At 56.4% G+C, this 13,926-nt stretch overlaps 2 protein-coding genes across 2 annotated transcripts in view; one reads left to right on the forward strand and one right to left on the reverse strand.

Moving 5' to 3' along the window:
* LOC138101777 (zinc finger protein 3-like) overlaps positions 1 to 13,926 on the reverse strand; it is a 39,221-nt gene that overhangs the window by 9,077 nt on the left and 16,218 nt on the right. The window lies entirely within an intron of this gene.
* On the forward strand, positions 12,543 to 13,463 carry LOC138101745 (olfactory receptor 14J1-like). The gene has a single exon (XM_068999528.1). The coding sequence runs from the start codon at positions 12,543 to 12,545 to the stop codon at positions 13,461 to 13,463; it is 921 nt and encodes a 306-aa protein (XP_068855629.1).

Below are 13,926 nucleotides of genomic sequence, written 5' to 3' on the forward strand. Positions count from 1 at the left end.
GAACTAAGAAGGGCTGTAAGAGATAGTGGTATTTGCTCACCGTATCTTAAACAATTGCTAAAAAGTACCCTAAAAAGAACACATCAAACCCTAAAACGCATTTTAGATCAACAGAAAGGGGGAGAAGCCCAGGACACACCTCAAAGGAGGTTGAACAAGGCTTTGTATGTTTACAATTTTTTGAATAGCTCTGCAGAAGAGCCTGATCCCCCCATTTATAGACATTTTTTGAACAACAAAAAAGCAAAACTGAAAGAACGTCCCCCAGTTTTGATTAAAAATCTAGATTCAGGAAAAATAGAAGGACCATACAATCTTATAATGTGGGGGAAGGGGTTTGCATGTGTTTCCACAGGTGAAGGAATCAAGTGGGTTCCAGCAAAAAGCGTGAAGCCATACCTCGCATCAAAGCCTGCTGATGCCACCACACCAGCCAGTGACCCTGCAAGTGGAAGCCAGGAAGCAAGCACCCAGACCTGAACTGCGCAGAATCACCAGAAGAAAGTGATCTGCCAAAAACAGCTCAAGAAAAGAATGGAGTTTTCTCATTTGCGCGCGTGCATGTTGCTTTTATTATTTTGTTTTAGTTTTTGTAGTGAAGCTTTACCTGTGAATCAACCAAAGACAAATGTCTGGGTTGCTTTAGCCAAATCCGCAGGCTCCGATACCATCTGTCTATCTGAGACAAGCCCTGACAAACCTTTTTCAACCTGTTTAGTTGGAATACCTCTTCCAGAAGGTTTTGATAATATTACTCTTGATAAGTATTGGCCATATGACGATCATCATGTATCTCCAACTCCCAGCCATAGACACCAAACTTATATTGATAATTCTAAAATTGATAAATCTGACCTAGCTAACCAAATTACAACAGATGACCATCTTGGCTAGACTGTTTGATGGTTGGAGCTTTGCCCCTTGGCTAAGGGAACTCTGTAAAATAGGCTTGATTATTCTAGTAGTAATAATTATAGTTTTAGTAGCAGTACCTTGTATACTTCAGTGTGTGCAAAAAATAACAAGTAGGACTGTATCTAATATCTTAGTTGTTCATCAGAACGGGGGAGATGTTGGGGAAGATGAAACAGGAAAGCCTTATAAATATGATTGCCTAACAAAAGATTTTGGGAATATGAAAACTGTGAGCGACATCGAAATGAAGGCCATCTTTGAGATATAGAGTCTTAGTTACTGAACAACTGGAAAACAATGGTATAGCCGGCTGAAGGTAATCCCCTCTTGATTGAACAATACCCTCTGCTTGCAGACAGGTCCAAGGGTCAGAGCAGACCCTACTAGCTCAGCAGAAGGGGTCCAAGGAGTAGTTTTTAGAAGTTAAAATGTAACACTCTATGGTAATGTAAGAACTCTTATAGGCTGTATGTAAATGCTATAGGATTTGTACCTTGTATTAGATTGGCTAGTGAGAATTAGAATATTCACTACAGAAGATGATTTATTGTATTGTAACAAGGACCTCGCTCTCTTAGTAACTCTCTTAGTAACGCTCTTAGTAACTCTTCTTAATTCAGCTCTCCTCTTAATTCATCTCTCTTGCTCTTTACTCTCTTAGCTCTTAGCCTCTTGCTCTTGATTCATCTCTCTCTCTCCTACACCTTGGGCCTGCTTGGAGCTGCAGCTGGCAGCTCTAAGCAGTGCCCCTGCACCCACGCCCTTTGCAATAAACTGCATGCTCCAAAGACCTGTAGAGATCTCTCGTCTCCATCCGTCCATCTCCGGCCGGGCCCGACCGAACCCACACCCTCATCACCCTCATCCCGATCACTTTCGACAATGAACCCCGAGTTTGATTCCTTCTACCTTGAGTGCAGGGTAGGTTACCAGGAGGACTTGAGATGGTCCCTTCCACTTTGGCTGGATTGTTCCAAAATTCCAGGTTCTGATGCACACCGCATCTCCTGGTTGGAAAGGATGTACAGGCGAGTCCAGCCCCAATGATCTGTTGAGAACCATGCACCTTTTAAGGCTTACAAGAGTTAGTCCCAGTGCTATTAAATATTCATTTCAGCAAAACTTCTGAGACTTCCCTTGTCTTGTTGGTGCCACATGGGAAAGCTTCTGGCCATCCAGAAAAAGGATCCACCAATGCCAAAATGTGCCAGTCCCCCTTCTGCCTGGGCAGTTCTGCAAAATCAGTTGGCCAAAATCACCTGGTGATTCCCATTTAACCAGCCCTGGAGGCAGCCTTCTTCCTTCAACACCAATCCCATCTTTCTCAACAACTGATCTATCATTTTTTGCCATTTTTGTGCTTACTAGATGCCTTTGTAAACTGGCCACCATATTCTCCATTTCCTCATGTGTTTCCTGATGTTTGAGTTCCGTTATACATTAATTGTGGAGCTACAATTACCTGCCCACACGGGGTTACCAATCACCTGCTGGGATTTTCCGTAGCTGCTGCTGCTGGGGCTGACTGCCTGTCCTGATCATTTGAATCTGGTTTTTGTTGCAGAACATTCCAGTTTTTGCCAGGTATTAGTGCAAGGAGAGCTTTTTCAGCACCCTCTTGAGCTGTTTGGTCAGCCAATGGATTCCCTGGATTACCTGGGGAGTCTCCAAACCCATGGGCTTTACAAGGGCATCAGGGCCACTTCTTTTGGCTTTGGCACACTCTGCAGTAGGTGACTGATTTCTTTTTGTACTCACTGGAGACCTCTGTGCCCTTTCCTTCCATGTGGCTCCCTGGGCGTGCATTATTCCAAACCCAGATTTCAAATCAGTCCATATGTTCACCCTTTTTCCTTCAGTGATTTCTAGGAAAGGTCATTCATTCTGCTTTTTGTGCTGCTGTGTTCAAAGCTAAAGCCTGGGCTTCTATGACCTGGGTTGAGGTTGCCACTGCACACCCAGCTGCCCGTTTCCCATCCGTACCACGCTGCTCCCACCAGGGTGCAGGTCCAGTGCTGGCTCCTGCATGGGATTGCTGTGGAGGTCCCAGAGTCTGCCAGAACACACTTGTTCCATGGATCCCAGGCAGTCATGGCACAAAGACTGCAAGCCTTCTCTTAGAAGGGACTCGAACACTTCCCTGTTCCAACCTTGGGTACCTTGATCCAAACCCTGCAAAGCTTTTGCTGCACCTTACAGGCAGGTCAACAGTTTACACCAGGAAAGGAAAAGGGAAAGGGGAAGGGAAAGGAGAAGGAGAAGGAGAAGGAGAAGGAGAAGGAGAAGGAGAAGGAGAAGGAGAAGGAGAAGGAGAAGGAGAAGGAGAAGGAGAAGGAGAAGGAGAAGGAGAAGGAGAAGGAGAAGGAGAAGGAGAAGGTGCCTTTATCTTACCAGGGGTCTTTCTCTGATTTCCTTTGGAGCAGGGATCAAAGGTTCTCCCCAGAATCCTTCAGTGCTGCCTGCAGGTGCTGCCATCCCTCAGATCTGTTGAAATTCAAGAGGATGAGGCCACGGGGTGTCCCAATGGTGCCTTGGTTCCATGGGCCCCACAGTGTAACCATGGTGTCCTTGGTTCTGCAGTGTCACAATGGACCCTTCATTCCATGAGGCCCCACAGTGTGGCAATGGTCCCTTGAGTCCATGAGGCCCCACAAGGTCACAATGGTCCCTTGGTTCCACGGCCCCGCACTCTCACAATGCTCTCCTTGGCTGCACAAGGTCCCGGAGTGGCACAAGGGTCTCCTTGGTGCAGAGACCAGGGCAGAAGGGTTCCACAAGGCCCCAGAGTGTCACAAGGATCTCTTTGGATCTGCAGTGGCAGAACTGACCCTGGGTTACACGAGATCCTCCTGTGTCCCAAGGGCTCCTTGGTTCCACAGGGCCTGATTCTCTGACACTTCAGAGATGGTGTTGGACAGTTTCTATTTTCCTGCAGTTTGGTGATGAAAGGAGCACGCTGGGAAGAGCACGGAGATGCTGCTGCTGTCTGCTCAGGGGAAAGGGTCCAACAAGGCTGAGGGGCTGGGAGGCTGCTGGAAGGGCCGTGCCCCACATGGTGCAGCTTTCCTGGGAGGGAGGGAACAGCAGGAGAGACACGCAGTGCCCCACAGAGCAGCTGGGCAGGGGGACACTGGGCATGAGGAGGAGGAAATGTCCCTCCCAGGGCAGCGCTGGGGCAGGAGAAGCACCCAGAGGGAGGATGAGCTCAGGGCATGTGTGTGTGCCCAAGGCACAGAGGGTGAGGCTGGGCACAGCTCAGGCCAGGGCTGGCAGTGGCAGGGCAGAGCTGGCGGGGCAGCGAGATGGGAGTGTGCAGCCTGCAGGGACACAGCAGCAGCGGTGGGACAGTGCAGGACAAGCTGTGCTGGACATGGCCAAGGGCCCTGGCAGGGCTGGCAGTGCCCAGGAGAAGCCAAGCCTTGGTGCCCTGGGGCACAGCAGCGTCTGTGCCACCAAGGGCTGGGAGGAGACACCTTGTCCTGAGGCCCTGGGGCCTCCTGGCACAGCCCCAGCAAGGCTGGGCACTGTCAGCCCCTTGTCCTGCCCTCAGCATCCCCCCACATCCCAGTGGCCTCAGGGATCTGCTGCAAGGAGTCCCTGGGGAGCCTTGGTCAGGAATGGCCCTGGGGGCTCCTGAATGCTCCCAGGGACTGCAGGGTTTTCAAAGGACTTTGGCTTTGGCTTTTACCTGGGAGTCTCCAAGAGCTTTGTGCAATCCTGGCCCCCAATTCTGTGCTCTAATGAGTCCCTGGAGATTCTTTGTCACTAACAAGGCTCAGTGGGGCTCATTAATGCTTTGAGATACTCCAGGGTAATTAAAGTACCTCTTTTTCACACTGACTCTCTGAGAGGTTTCTGCAGTCATGGTCCCCAATTATCTGCTTTACTCAGTCCTTTGAGAGCCTTGGTCATTAACAAGAGTTCATTAATGCTTCAAGGTACTTCTGGTTTTTCTAAGGTACTTTCCTTTTTCCACACTTGAGTCTCTGAGAGCTTTGTGCAGCCATGGTCTCCAGTCCTCTGCTTTAATCAGTCCCTTGAGAGCTTTGTACTGACACACATGTATTGGCAGCCACTGAAGAATTGGCTGCAGCCGCCCCAGCAAAGGGGGAACCTTTGGTGCCCGGCCAGGCCGTGCCATGCCCAGCTCTGGCAGCATCCCCCTGGCTCTGGACTCACCTGCACACTGGCCGTGGAGCGTGTCTTTGGAGAAGGTGCCAGAATCAAAGGCCATCATCTTCAGCTGCCGCTGGCCAGCTCCAGGAAGAGGTTGTTGTCCTTGAGCTCGTCCTTGGTGGCTCCAGCAGCAGCAGCCCCACCTGCTACAGCTTCTCCAGGGGCTCCTTCTCCTTCCCTGGGGCCACACCAGGCTCTCAGGGTTCTGCCCAGGGCCCCAGCCATCAGTGAACCAGACAAGCAAAACCAGGGGGGATGGTGGCCACCAGTGCTTGCCAGAGCAGGCCTCCAGCTCAGCTGCAGCCCAAGAGCTGCGTGTTCCCTTCTGATGCTCCCTGCCCAGAGCTACAGGCAGGACAAAATCGTCTGCTTTGCTTTGCCACTGATTGCCAAGAGATGTGTGGGGCTGTTACCTGCCAGGCCCCTGGATCACACTGTGCCCGTGGCTCTCTGCCATCCTCTAGGGCACATGAACACCCTGCAGCCAAGGGGCACTGAAGAGCTCTTCCAAGGACGGCCTGTCCAAGGGCTGCATGGACAAGCACCTCTTAAGAACACCCTGGCACTCTGGGCACAGAAACCAGAAACCACCAGGCAGCTGCAGAAGGATCCTGCCCGCTTTGCCCCCCGTTCCCGTGCCCAGGCCATGCTGGCTGTGCCCAGAGCTGGGCCTAAACTTGCCCATGGATTCTGTGCTTTGGAGGGCAGCAGGAGAGCAGGACATGTGCCACCTCCTCAGAGCTGCCAGAGCGGGATGCTCCTGAGCCCGCTGCTGGCTCCCAGCACTGCTATTCCCCCCGTGCCACAGAGATGAGGGATCCACACAAAAGGAACCAGACCAGGAGCCCACACTTTCAGTGCCTGCCAGAAATGGGTCTCATTTTGCTCTGCATTCCTTTCCTACCAGGTGTTATCTATTAAAAACAAGAGAAAAAATAAAAGAACCTGAAGAAGTATGAAACATAAAAACAAACCCCAAATGTGGAGTGAAAAGTCTTCTGCACCTTTGGATTCAGAGGGAATTGATATTTTTTAAAAGAGAACTCAGTTATTTACCCTTTTTTTATTTTCATTCACTACTTATATTGTTTTCACTCCTTCCTTCCTTCCTTCTTCCCTTCCTTCCTCCCTCCCTTCCTTCCTCCCTCCCTTCCTTCCTTCCTTCCTTCCTTCCTTCCTTCCTTCCTTCCTTCCTTCCTTCCTTCCTTCCTTCCTTCCTTCCTTCTGAATTCCTTCCTTCCGAATTCCTTCCGAATTCCTTCCGAATTCCTTCCGAATTCCTTCCGAATTCCTTCCTTCCTTCCTTCCTTCCTTCCTTCCTTCCTTCCTTCCTTCCTTCCTTCCTTCCTTCCTTCCTTCCTTCCTTCCTTCCTTCCGAATTCCTTCCTTCCGAATTCCTTCCTTCCGAATTCCTTCCTTCTGAATTCCTTCCTTCCGAATTCCTTCCTTCCTTCCGAATTCCTTCCTTCCTTCCTTCCGAATTCCTTCCGAATTCCTTCCGAATTCCTTCCTTCCCTGACAAGCTGCTTCTCACCCCATTGAAGGGGTGCAAAGCAGCAGGATTCCTTCCCAGTTGGGCTCCCCTCACCCTCCCAAAATGTGGGGACTTCACCTCAGCCCCCCAAATTGCGGGGGTTTACGGCACTGTCCCCAAATTCAGTGCAACCTCCCAGAAGCCACTTAGAGGCCCCAAAATTGTCAAAAAGCAGCAGGAGCCTCCCCAAAAGCAGCTCCTAGATTTCCTCCTGGGATTGCCCCACTCCAAGTTCCCAAACCACCGCAGCCCTCCCAAACTTCATCCCACCGCAATGATGCCATCCCATCCCATCCCATCCCATCCCATCCCATCCCATCCCATCCCATCCCATCCCATCCCACCCCTCCTGGACACCAATTCCCCTTCTGTGGCTCCTGACTCCCCACAGCCGGGCCTTGGGGCTGACGGATTGAGCCATTTGGGGCTGCCATCGACACACTGGGGCTGGGATTGAGATTATTGGAGGCACCCGCTCAATCCCTCCATCCCAAATGGGAGCTTGGAACCTCTCCTCAGCCCTTGCTGTGCCCATGGGCTCACCTCAAGTCCCAAAATGACAGCCAGGGCCCCACAGCCCATTCAGAACCTCTCAACATTGCCAGAAACAGCAGCATCCTTCCCAAAATGGGCTCCCCACATCCCTGAACAATAGGCCCCCCTTCCAAGTACCAGAGCCCCCCTCTCAGAACCCCTCCGAAGCATTGGGGGGACCCTAAAATTGCCTCAGGAACGGGACATACCCTGAAATCCCTTCAGGAATGTGGGATACCCCAGAACCCACTCAGCAACGGGGTCCCCCCGGCCTCATCATGCGCAGCCTTCAGCTGGCTCAGCCAGAGCCCATCCCGCCCTCAGCAGCCCCAGCCCAGCCCAGCCCTCCTGGGCAGGAAGCCCCAATGGCCGAGCCGGCCTGGGACACTTGCAGGGATGCGGGGGCAGCCGCAGCTTCTGGGGCCAGCCTGTGCCAGGCCCTGAGCGCCCTGCCAGGGAACCATTGCTGCCCCACATCCCATCTCAGCCTGCCCTCGGGCAGCGGGAAGCCGTTCCCTGGGGCCCGGCCCCGCAGGCCCTTGGCAAGAGTCTCTGTCCCCCAGCAATTGCTGCTCCTCCCTGCTGCGGGGCCCGAGCTGCAAGTTGATTTTCTGCCGCTGGCCCCGGCCCAGCCCCGAGCCAGGGCCAGCACCTTGCAAGAACTGCCCCCAGCAGAGCTGTTCCCTCCTGCAGTAGTTACACCTGCACACCCACAGTGCCTGAGACTGCAAGCAATGAGCATTCCCTGGGCACATGTGCAGCCCAAGCAGCTCGAGGACAGCCTTGCAGCAGGACTGCTCTCAGCTGAGCCAAAAAGGCCCCTCTGGCAGCTGCAGGGCCATTGCAAAGGGCAAGGGCCAGAGCCTGGGCCCACGGGGGAGGAAAGGGCTCTGAATTCCCCTGCCCTGGCACAGAAACCCTGTTCCCAGGCTGCTTCCCACACAGGATTCCTCTGCAGGACTGCGGAAAGCTGAGAGGCAGCTCTGGCTTCTCCACTTTTCCTGTGCTAAAGCTGCCTGGCAGAAGAAATGGAGGGACAGCTCTGGTGGCACAATCCCTCCCGGCCCAGGGCACAGCGCTGGGAAGGTCTTTCCGTGCCGAGGCTTTGCTGCGGCCAAGGAAAGCTCCTGGCTCAGGGTCACCTTTCCTGCGGGGCCAGACCCCCCGAGTGGCCCAGCAGCAGCAGAGAATTCCAGCACAGCCCCGGCACGGGCAGGGCGGCCCTGGGCGGGCTGCGGGAGCCGGCAGCGCCTGAGCTCAGAGCAGCCGAGCCCGGGGGCTCTTGGCCAAGGCCGAGGCCCAGCGAGCATTTCTCAGGTCGCAGGGCGGCCTGGAAAGGTGCTGGGGGGGATCATTCACCCCCCAGTGCGGTCCCAGTGGCTCCCAGGATTTCCATGTCCGTGCTCCCAGCGCTGCTCCCAGCCCTGATCCGTGGGGATGGGAATGTCCCGCTCCCTTCCCGGGGCAGGCTCACACCTGAGCCAGGTGTGCAGGGCAGGACCTTGCCCTGAGCCCAAGCCCTGTCCCCCCTGCAGGATCTGCTTCCCATCGGCCTCTTCCTCCTGCGGCCCCAAGCCCAGCTCGGTGCTGAACGAAGGGCGCTGGGCCGGGGTCATCCCCCGGCGGGGGCTGCGCACCCCCTCTGCCCCCTCCCCAAATTCCCTCCCGGGGCAGCAGGGGCTGGCTCAGGAGCCCTGGGGCTCCTAGGGCTCCGTGCTTTCCTTCCAAAGGAAAAGAACTGTCCTTCTCCAGGTGCCCATTGCCAAAACTGAGATTCTACCCCCCAAATTCTGTCTATCCAAGGATTGCTCCCAGACAAAAGCTGCCATGAGAGACAGATCTGGCTGCCCTCGCCCATGGTGGCCACTTCTCATCTTCTTCCAAAACTCTTGGACTTTGTGCTTTTCTTTCATGTGGAATAAACCCATCCTTCTCGACAAGGTGCCCATGGCCAAAATTGGGATTCCACCTCCCAAATTCCCAATATCCAAGGGTTGCTCCCGAACAAACCTGCCAGGACACACAGATCTGCCTGGCCTTGGCCTCTGGTGTCTGTGTCTCATCTGCCCCTGAAACTCTGGGGCTCGGTGCTTCCCTTCCTCTGGAGACCACTGTGACCCTGTGTGGCCTCGTGGAACCCAGGGGCCGTTGTGACCCTGCAGGGCTGGTGGCACCAAGGGCACCATTGTGACCCTGTGGCGTTCCATGGAGCCAAGGGGCCATAAAGAATTGAGAGGCCTTTGTGACAGTGCAACTAGGGAGGTCCAGCGTGGACACCAGGAGAAAGGAATTTCCATCCCAGGCAGGGCTGGGGTGCAACACGTCCCCCAGAAGGAGTCTGGAGCAGCCCAAGGCTTTGTGTGGCCAGGCAGAGGCAGGCAGGACGCAGAGCTGCCAGCAAAGGAAGGGGCCAGCCAGGTGGGGCAGCCGGGGGGATGAGGACAGCCTGCAGGGACAGAGGCGCAGGGCAGGGACAGCGTGGCACAGCCTGGGCTGCAGAGGGCAGAGGGATGGGCAGCAGCTGCAAGGCCCTGACAGAGCCAACTTGTGCAGCCCTTTGGCCACGGCTGCTGGCCCTGGCCCTGAGGCCAGGAGGGGACAAGTGACCCCTGCAGCCCTGGGGCCTCAGTGCCCCCTTGTCCCTGCCCAGCAGCCTGGCAGGGGCTGCCCCATGGTGCTGCCCTGGGCACTGCCCATCCCCACATCCCAGTGCCCCGGCAAGAGCCCTGAGCACTGAGGGAGGGACAGGATCTGCCTTGCCAGGGGCTGGGGCTCAGGCCTTGGCCCTTTGCACTCATGGAACACAGCCAGCTTTGCTCAGCACCAGAGACACCTTTCCCTTGCTTGTCCCCACCTGCCATCGCTGCCTCCAGAGTTCTGCTCTCACTGGAACCTGGGCACACTTTCACGTGAGTCGTGTCCTGATGGGACCCATTAAAAGTTAAAGAAACTTTGGACTTTGAATCTTTGAGTTCTTGAGAAGTTTTTTGAAGACACTCTGAGGGACTGAGTCTGATGTGAACAACACCAAAGCCCCAAGAGGGTCATTAAAGTCCTTGTGCTGCTGCTGTGCTGCTGAGCTGGGCCGGGCTCCTGGCACAGAGGGAACTCTCAAGCTCCTGGCAACCAAGGAGAGCTTCAAAGAGGCAGCTCTGCTGAGGAGCAGCTCCTCTGCCAGCCCAGCAGGGCTGAGGGCACTGCCTGCAGGTACCTGGGAGGAGTGAGCAGAGAGCTGGCTAAAGCAGCTGGAAGGACAGCTCTGAACTCATTCCTGGAGAAACCTTCACAGCGTGGGACACAGTGAGTCTCTGGCTGCAGGGATCCTCTAGAGCTGGCCCATGACACGGCTGCCATGGCTGTGAGGATGGCTCTGCTGCCGTTCCTGCCTTGGGGGAGGATGAGCTGCAGAGCGGGGCTGCCCTGGGCACCGTCAGAGGGACAGGGCAGGACGGCTCCTGCTGCCAGGGCCGGCTGCAGGCTCTGAAGGTGGGCAGCAGCCAGGGGTGCCCAGGGCTGTCCTGCAGAGCAGTTCCTGCAGCCCTGAGGGCTCTTTGCCAGGCCAGGGCATCTGCCACCTGCCAGGGGCAGCTCTCAGCCTGCCTGGGAGCTCCCCATGGGCGGTGGGGAGGAGCTGTGGCTGCAAGGAGTGACTCCTGCAGGGCAGGTCCTGCTGCTGTGGAGAGGCTGCTGTGGGGCCAGGGCTGCTCAGAGCTCCAGCTCATGCCCAGGTCATTTCTGAGGGGGCTTTTCATGAGCACATTCAGGGCAGGAGATTCCTGCTTGAGTTTCTGCTTTCCTCAATCTGTGCTCCCACTTTTCTCCGGCTCAGCTTGGTGGGAATGGAAACTCAGCTGTGCAGATGGAGCAGGGGCTGAGGCTCTTAAACCATCACACTGAGGATTCCTGGGAGCCTCAGCAAGTGCCTGCACCTCGCCAGCCCCCAGCTCCAGCCAGCATCACCTTTCCATGGTGCCCAGGCCCGGGGGAGCTGTTCTTTAATCGCCGCAGCCCCGAGCGGCTGCCGGGCAGGGCTGGCCCAGGGGCTGGGCTGGGCTCCGGCAGCAGCGGCAGGGACGGAGCCCGGGCCGCAGGAGCAGCTCCCGGCTGGGCCAGCTCCAGCAGCAGAGCCGTGGGCAGGGAGGGAGGGAGGCAGCGCTGAGGGCAGCCCTGCTGAGGGGAGCTGTGGCAGCTGCCGGCGCTGCCCTGCAGTGCAGACACCGCCCTGAGCAGCGCAGCTCCGGTGTCCCCTCGCAGCCAGCACAGCCCTCAGCCCGGGGGCTCGGGGCCCTCAGCCCGGGGGCTCGGGGCCCTCGGTGCCCTCCTGGGCCGGCAGAGCAGCAGCAGAGATGAAGGGCATCTCTGCGGCCACGGGCCCGTTCCTGCTGCCCGGGGCCTGAGGGCGACTGTCCTGCCCTGGTGCTGCCCGGGAGGGGCTGGGCAGCGCTGGGCAGGGAAAGGCTTTTCCTCAGGGCCCGGCTCTCTCTCCTTGCCCTGCTCAGCTGCTCCTGGCGCTGCTGAGGGGCTCTCTGGGAATGGCACTTCCAGCTGCAGGCTCAGGCCCAGCCCTGGGGCTCCTCCTGTGCAGGCTGAGCACAGCAATGGGGTGTCCCAGCTCCCTCTGTCCCGGGAGCTCTGGGCAGGCCGGGCTGGGAGGCTGGCAATGAGCCGGCTCTCCTCCAGCAGTGCCATGGACAGGAGCCTGGCTGTGCCCTCGGGATGCCATCCCAGCTGTCAGCTGCCTTCCAGGGGACACCGGGGCCGCGAGTGTCCTTGGCCAGCAGTGGGGCTGAGACTCTGAGAAAGGCTGAGCCACTTTGCTCTGCTGTGGGTCCCTCTGCTCTCAGCTGAGCCAGGCTGATTTTCAGGGGAACACAGTGACTGCCCTCCATCTCAGCAAGGGCAGCTGGGGAGAGATGGAGTGACAGAGCAGCTCCCCTCACCCTTCCCTGAGTTACAGCCAATGCTCTTGCCTTGCACAGCTCTCTCTGCTCTCCCTGGGCACAGCAGGAAACCCTCTCAAAGTGCCTTTGGCCATCACCGTTCCTTAGCCCTGGCACAGGAGATGCTGCCCAGCTCCTCTGCCTCAGGAGCAGTTTGGGCTGATGGAGTTCAGCCCCAGGACCAGCCCCTGTCCCCATTCCCATGTCCCCACTGCAGCAGAGCAGAGCGGACTCCTCGCTGTCCATGGGCACAGCCCCTGCTCGTCACAGCAACGGGGCCAGATCCCAGCAGAGCTCCAGGCACGGGGCTGAGGGAAGGGCTCTGAGAAAAGGAAAAGTGGGGGGCAGGGCTGGGAGAAAGGGCTTGGGCATTGCCCAGGAAAGTCTCCCCTGACTCCTCACTGTCTCATCCTTCAACAGCACTCCATGGCCAGAGGCTCCAAATGTCCAACAGCAGCTCCATCAGCCACTTCCTCCTGCTGGCATTGGCAGACACGCGGCAGCTGCAGCTCCTGCACTTCTGCCTCTTCCTGGGCATCTCCCTGGCTGCCCTCCTGGCCAACGGCCTCATCATCAGTGCCATAGCCTGCGGCCAGCACCTGCACAGCCCCATGTTCTTCTTCCTGCTCAACCTGGCCCTCAGCGACCTGGGCTCCATCTGCACCACTGTCCCCAAGGCCATGCACAATTCCCTCTGGGGCACCAGCCACATCTCCTACTCAGCATGTGCTGCTCAGGTGTTTTTCTTTCTGTTCTTCATCTCAGCAGAGTATTCCCTCCTCACCATCATGTGCTACGACCGCTACGTGTCCATCTGCAAACCCCTGCACTACGGGACCCTTCTGGGCAGCAGAGCTTGTGCCCACATGGCAGCAGCTGCCTGGGCCAGTGGCCTTCTCAATGGTCTGCTGCACACAGCCAATACATTTTCCCTGCCCCTGTGCCAGGGCAATGCCCTGGGCCAGTTCTTCTGTGAAGTGCCCCAGATCCTCAAGCTCTCCTGCTCATACTACAAGCTCAGGGAACTTGGGCTCATCGCTGTCAGTGCCTGTTTGGTATTTGGCTGTTTTGTGTTCATTGTTTTCTCCTATGTGCAGATCTTCAGGGCCGTGCTGAGGATCCCCTCTGAGCAGGGCCGGCACAAAGCCTTTTCCACGTGCCTCCCTCACCTGGCCGTGGTCTCCCTGTTTGTCAGCACTGGCATATTTTCCAACCTGAAGCCCCCCTCTCTCTCCTCGCCATCCCTGGATGTTGCAGTGTCAGTTCTGTACTCGGTGGTGCCTCCAGCACTGAACCCCCTCATCTACAGCCTGAAGAACCAGGAGCTCAAGGAGACCCTGAGAAAACTCTCTGGACTTCTTTGACTGCTGGAGAGTCCCTAAGGAATATGAAAAACTCAGATGCCCCTTAGATCATATGTCTTATTTTTCCTTTGTTCATTATACAGCAAATAGTATTTCACCTTAATATTTTTGTTATCACTCTCCCAGTGTTATCTGACCCCAGACACATCCTGTACATGTGGATCCAGGCTCCCTGTACAAACAAACACACTAAAGAGTCCAGCAGAAATTATTTGTCTCTGTTCCCATCCTTCACATCTCCTCTGGAGCTGGAGCTGCAGCCCCAGCACCTGGGAGGGCTCAGGGGCTCACAAGCTCAGCTGCCACACAGAGAACTTGTGGGCCTTGGGGTGCCCCTGTTGGCCTCAGTGCCCAGAGCCTTTCTGCTCCTTCTCCCTGGGGCTGCTGCTTCCCTGCAGCCCTGGCCACGGAGAGCAGCAGAAGCGGCCGTGTCCAGAGCAGCAGTGCCAGCTCAGGGCCCTGT

The sequence above is a fragment of the Aphelocoma coerulescens genome, unplaced genomic scaffold (genome assembly GCF_041296385.1).
Source record: "Aphelocoma coerulescens isolate FSJ_1873_10779 unplaced genomic scaffold, UR_Acoe_1.0 HiC_scaffold_46, whole genome shotgun sequence".
Lineage (NCBI taxonomy): Eukaryota > Metazoa > Chordata > Aves > Passeriformes > Corvidae > Aphelocoma > Aphelocoma coerulescens.